This window comes from Coptis chinensis, chromosome 7 (genome assembly GCF_015680905.1).
Source record: "Coptis chinensis isolate HL-2020 chromosome 7, ASM1568090v1, whole genome shotgun sequence".
NCBI lineage: Eukaryota > Viridiplantae > Streptophyta > Magnoliopsida > Ranunculales > Ranunculaceae > Coptis > Coptis chinensis.
This window is the reverse complement of record NC_141462.1, coordinates 62,893,177-62,899,879: the sequence shown is the minus strand read 5'-3', so window position 1 is coordinate 62,899,879 and position 6,703 is coordinate 62,893,177. Positions and strand designations below refer to the sequence as shown.

The following is a 6,703-nucleotide window of genomic DNA, read 5'->3' as shown; positions in this document are numbered from 1 at the left end:
GTATGGTTTCGAGGGAAAACCTCGAGGTCCAGCGCCGGTAGCAATGGGGTGCTCGTGTTTTGCCTTGGCAAGGCGCAGGTCACGCTCAGCCAAAGAGTGGACGCTCCAATTATGCCTATCCAGGGCCCGGGTCGCACTCTCTGTACTTTTTTGAGGAAAATTTTTAGTGCTGAAACAGACAACCACAGTGAGAATCAAACAAGGGTGGGTGGGTTATGGGACTTTGGAAAATTACAATTCTAAAAAAAACAATGCTAAAGGCAACTAAGATGGCAGCGGCGCCATTTGATAATCGTAAAAATGATAGTTTTACTAATGAATAAAGCGATGAAACTCTAAACAAAAGTAAAACTATAAACTGAACTTATACTATACTTATCAAAGATTTCTGCTCTCGATACTATTGAAGTAGAGATGGAATAGAAGATTCGTTCCACTCCTAGTTCTTTAGCATTCAAGTTTCCTACGACTATCAATCATACCAAAGTCAATGAGAGAATTATGAATTATACTACGAAATACTACGGAATACTAAGGTTTGAATCTATAATAAGAATTAGGAGGGAATTGAATCCACCTCGAATCCAACTTAAGAAACTAGCATAGATTGTTGTAATCCAATTCTTACGTTCTTACGGTAAGAATTGGTCGTTCTAATCCCTAATTATGCATGGCATCTCTACCAATTCATAACTAGCATGTGAGGATGTCCACCCATTCTCATGGCGAATCAACGACATTCTAGAGTGGAATAGACTCTTACAACCATTCTAAGCTAACAAAATCAAGTTTTCATCAAGGCTTCATCAAACCCCTCTAATGGATGTTTAGCCTCGATTCATCAAACTATCATTTCCAAATGAAATTGAATAAGACATAATATAAAAATTCTAACTTTATTAAATTTAACCAGACAATAATTGAAATCTAATTTAACACTAAGAAATCATTAAATAACAATAATCAAAATTAATCTAAACAATTATTAAATAACAAGATCGAATTTAACAAGAACTAACTATTTTATTTATCTAATGAATAATATTCAATGATTCAAATAACTAATCTAAAACAAGGAATGAAACTAATTAATGGAATGGAAACTAATTAATTAAATCCAAAAACTAGATCTAGAACTAAGCTTTTTAATTCTACTCTAATGGCTCCCTTCTAACCTAAGCTAATTGATACTTAAGAGCTAAGTCTTGTGTGTGGAAATGGAGGAGACCAGATCCACATTTTCGTGCATGGGCTGAGGGTCCATGTTTTGGGCGGAAAATCGAGCCCAAAGCCCAATTTCTTCAGTCCACAGGCCCTTTTTCAGCTGGCTTTGACTTCAATAGGCTTTTCATCCACATCTGCTTCTTTGATTGGGTCAAGGTTTGGACCATTGGAAAGCTCTTTCCGAGCCGATCATTTTGACATAAGGTACGCCCAATTCCGAGGCCTGAGTCCATAGATACAATCTTTGGAAGTTCTGCTGACTTTTGTGTGCTGTTTCCTGCCTGTCTTGGCCTTTAATCCTAGAACTTCTTAGCAACCAACCTCTTTTATATCGCCAAAGTGGCATATTTATGCACATAATTGACTTCAATGCCTAAAATACATAAAAACACGTAATTAACATTAACTTTTATTTATTACTCGCATAATTGGTCTAAAAATATTATTGTTAAAGGGTTAAAACTACAGTTTTGGGCTCTTATTAGTAGGATGACTTGACATCAATCACACTAAAACGTGTTGAGGTCTTGACCATGTCTTATTTTTCTCTAATGGAGACTAGTAGGATGACGTCTCCAATGGCATTTGTGCGGTTTCCATTGAACTCGTAGAGTGGTGCATTTGACTATATCATCACTGAGTTTGGCAGGTGCATATCCTTGTAAGTTTAGTAGAAAAGGATGTCACATGAGCTGCCTAGATCGATTAGGACCCATTTGACTATCCATCCGGTTGATCTTGACGTGCACAACTAGGGCATCATTGTAGGGTAGGCACACCTTGTCAAGGTATTCCTCGGTAAATGATATGGAGGCTGTAGATTTGGAGCTAGTACGAGTAATTACTTCAGCTTTGTAGAGAGGTGGTAGATTTCTTGCAGCGCTCCTACGCGCCTGTGCTTTTCACGACTTGAGGTTTAGTTATTGGAGGTGTCTATAATAATGTGGATTACCTTTTCCTCATCGTGATCGGAGGAGTGCTGTCTCCTGTTGTGCCTCGACCGACTTGGAGATTTAGATCATCGGGCTGTTCTGCTTCTGCTTCTTCTGCAAGTAGGTTGTTCATGGCTCCGGCTCCTACTTCTGTTGAGGTTGGCATTCAGCTTATGCTTGAGGTCACTTTCTGGCAGGAACTCTTTCAGCTTTCCCTCTTCGACTAAGTCTTGGAGGTTGTGTTTGAGACTCCAACATTCATCGGTGTCATGGTGGTGGAGTTTGTGGAAGTGGCAGTATGGGCGTTCTTGTATTGCTATCACCTTGTTGATGTTTGGCTTGAAGTAAGCTGCTGTATATATATATATCTTCTTCAGGATATTGCTTGGCGTCCTGGAGAAGTTGGAGAATTCTCTTTTGGTGTATGAGGGCTTGCGAGAGTTGTTGCCCTTGTTGTTGTTGCCTGAGTACTGATTGTTTTATTTGGGTCCTCGTTTGTCGCTTATTATGAGGACTTCTTTGCCTTTGCGCTGGGCCATCCATTCTTCATACTTTATGTACTTGTCGACTCTGTGGTACAAGTCGTCTAGGCGTTCTGGCTTGTTGCGCATGAGAGACCCTACTAGATCGGAGTCGTCTAGGAGTGCATTGGTGAATGCAGAAGTTGCGAAGATGTCCTTGAGGCCTGGCTCCATTGATAGGAGTTCTTTCTTGGAATGTCCAAGGAAAGCACGGATAGTTTCGCCGTGTGCCCGCTTCAGCTGGAACAACGAGTTTAGGTCGGCTTGTTTCTTCCTGTTGTGGACGAACTCAGTTGCAAATATTTTGACCAACTTGTCGAAGTTGTTGATCGAATCAAGAGTAAGCGTGTAGAACCAGTCTAATGCTCCGTCCTTCAAGCTGGCTGGAAAGAGTTTGCACTTTAGGTAGTCATAGCCTGGAGTGATGTAAAGCGCAAGGATCTGGCTAAAGTGAGCTATGTGCTGGCCTGGACATGAGCTACCGTCATACAACGGGAACTTTGGTTGGATGAAATTAGTGGGAGGCTGCTTGTCCTTGACTTCTGTGGTGAATGGTGACGCCTTTAAATGATTGGAGCATCTTCTGAATGATCTGGACTGTGCTGGCTTTTTCTCCTGTTTTGTCCAGTCATTAGGTGAGGTCATCGAGGCGTTGATTAGTGAAGGTTGTGACCGCATTGTTGTCGATGGCGTCTGGAGTCACGTTGTTCGTGTTGGAAGTGGTTTGCTCGCGCATAGCTTGGTTCTCTTGCTGGAGCGTGGTGAATGACTCATGGAGAAACTTGACTTGATCTACTAGAGCTTGAAGCTGTGCTTCCATGGTGGTTTTCTGACCAACTTCGTGGGCTTGAGAAAATAGTGTGTGTGTTTTTCTCAAGGAAACGAACCCGCAGACGACGCCAATGTAGAGGTGTAATATTTTGGGTCTACGACCTGATATTGTGGTTGGTAGGGAATGGCTGCACTCTTTCTTGGGACAAGAGTTGCCTACGTATCAATTTCCTTTGGCTAAACTTGAATCAAGCCTTACGTAGTTCATCTCTCTCTACTTATAAATATTTGAGTTGACCTTCCTTATTTGCTCCAGGCCGTTGTCAAGTGTAGATCTATATTTGATTCGTCATTACTCATGATATTACAAAGTAAATGTCTCATTGATTGGTGAGTTAACTGAGCTTCAGGATCGCAATAGATCATTTGCTTCCATATATGGTTGTATATGATATTTGGGATGACCTGAGTCTGGGTCGTTGTAACATCCTAATGGCTTGGTACGAACTGGTAAAGTACTACCTGGTGTGCTGTAGTGATATGAATGTAGAACGGAGGGTACTTACAATCAACAAAACTATACAATGGATTCACTCTTTCACCATACTTCTTCTCAAATCAATCCAACTCTTTCTTAGCTCTACTTCTGAGCTCTTCGGCTTTTTCCAAAGCTTTCTCTAGCCCCAACACTTTAGCATAACTCTTCTTTCATTTCTTCTTCTTGTTCTCCCCTCCTCCTTCCCCAGTTTTCTCTCTTTTCATTTCCAATATCTCTTCAATTACGTGATACAACATTACAATAGCTCTACCATACTTTCTCAACCTTTCCAACTCTTCAATGAGCTCACAGACAGCAATGCACATGATGGGGGAGGTGCGTTTGGCGTCGTGAGCGAGGACAAAGTAACGCATGGATTCATAGATCTGTTGAGGGTATTTGATAGGGATAGATTGATCTAATTTGTGGTTGATTTCAGTGATGAGGATTTCCCAATAAGTTTTGAGGTCGAATTGGGGTGGAAATTGAGGAAGAGTCAGCGGAAGCGTTGGTTTTGGTGTAGGAAAGGAAAATTTGGGCGTTTTTGGTAGGAAATTGAAATGTCGATGAGTGAAGGGTTTTAGTGTTGAGATGGCAAACGACATAATTATTTTACTCTTTTATTAGTCACAACAAGATTGTGGAAACTCTTGGTTTTGAGTTTCTCTACGTTTGCTCTCTGTTTTGAAACGGAAGCTTAAACCATATCAAGTAGAAACAGTTCAATTTGAGTAGTATATGCATGGGGGCGTGAGCGGAGAATTGGAAGGGCTTGGAGAGTGGAGAGGGAGAAGGAAGAGTGGAGAGAGAGAGATTGAAAGGGCTTGGAGAGTGGAGAGGGAGAAGGAAGAGTGGAGAGAGAGAGATTGAAAGGGGATGGAGAAGGAGAAGGAGAGGGAGACGAAGAGATGAGGACAAACAAAAACCAAATGAAATTTTGGCTACATAGCCCCCCTCGGCCCAAAACGTTCGCTTTGCTCACTTTATAATCTGAGAGTAACCATAGCAAATAATTGAACTTCTATACTCAATTAAGGGGCAAATAAATGTGTTAATCACTGCTTTGATGTAATCTGATTTGGAAATGTATGGTTGGAATATCACCCAACTTATAGACAAAACTTTCCTGAATGTGATATACATAGTGAACAATGGAGCCAATGTATTCCTTTATTGTAATGGTCTAATGACTTACTAGGTATAGGCAACACGAATCATCTCCAACTCCTCGTACGATTAGGCCATAAGGCCATTATTTTATTATTATTATTTTTTTATTTTTAAGAAAATTTAAATAACACCTATCAAAAAACTTGATTGATATGCTTGAAGATTGAAACACGAGGAGGTCTTATGGAAATGAAAACAACTTACCCTTCGTCTTTGTAAGTATCAAAAAATAAAATAAATTAAAATAAAATGATAATGATAATTGTATTTTGAACTGCGAGAAAAATTAAGTATGAAACTTGAAACTTTATATGAGTAGAATTACATGAAAACAGTCATTTTATAAATAAGGTTTGGACTCATCACGTAAGCCTATATCTTCTTGGGAACGATGTCCATGGTCAAAATTGCGAGAGGCAACAAGTTCTACGGATTATTTAAGTTCATGTTTCGTTGTTTATGAGATTCTTTGCAAAGAATCTCATAAACAACGAAACATGAACTTAAATCATCCGTAGAACTTGTTGCCTCTCGCAATTTTGACCATGGACATTGTTCCCAAATGCTTAGTTCCAAACTTGTCGAGCTTATGGTAGAATTTGAATATCTACTATAGACCTTTCTAGTTCACATTCAAATTAGTTTTTCATACCATTCAGATTAGTTTCTCAAACTTGTTTTAAGCTATGTGACACTCTGAGTCGTTAAAACCATGGTTTTCCTCCATATCTGAAGTCTTTGATAGATATGGTGGCGAAGTACTCTCCACATTCATACGAACTATCTCTATAAACATATTTCTTGAACTATTAATAACTTGATTGTCACACAACATATATGCCATTGCATGAAAATTTTCAGTCACTCACTCAGAGGTTAGATTAGTATGTTGTACTGCAGCGGAAAAGGAGCAACCACAACAACAACTCTTTTCTCTCTCTCTCTCGAGACCTCAACGGCTCTTTGAGCTTTGACCACCACCGCGTTGTCGGAGCTCAATTCCACCTTGGAAATTATCAAGAGAAGCATCTCCACCTAAGGTTAGTCCTTTTTGAGGTCAATCCTCAACTGATTTCTCCTATGATAATCTTATTCCTAATAATGTATTCTAAATCTTTTTTCCCCTTGTATTACTGACAGAGAGAATTCCATTCTTACTCATGTGCCTTCTGCTGATGATATTTGGGTTGTCACTAAAAAGCTAGGTGCTTTTCAAGCCCCTGGGCCGGATGGGTTTCATGGGGTTTTTTATCGTAAGTGTTGGGATATTGTTTGACCCACTATAGTAGAGTGTGTCTAATTTTTTTTTTAGAAATGGGGAGTTGCACCCCATTCACAACGAGACTTTTATCACTCTTATTCGCAAAATTTCTTCTCCTGATCATATTTCTAAGTTTAGGCCTATCAGCCTATGTAATTTTACGTACAAGATAATTTCAAAAATTCTTGCTACTAGGCTTAAGAATCATTTGCATAAAATCATTTCCCCTTTTTCAGGGAGCTTTTATTAAAGGAAGGAATATTGGTGATAATGTGGGTCTTGCTAG

At 39.6% G+C, this 6,703-nt stretch overlaps 1 protein-coding gene across 1 annotated transcript; it reads right to left on the bottom strand.

Moving 5' to 3' along the window:
• Positions 1-2,635: 2,635 nt before the first annotated feature.
• Positions 2,636-3,355, bottom strand: LOC147488326 (uncharacterized). The gene has a single exon (XM_086574345.1). The coding sequence runs from the start codon at positions 3,353-3,355 to the stop codon at positions 2,636-2,638; it is 720 nt and encodes a 239-aa protein (XP_086430471.1).
• Between the last annotated feature and the right edge of the window lie 3,348 nt (positions 3,356-6,703).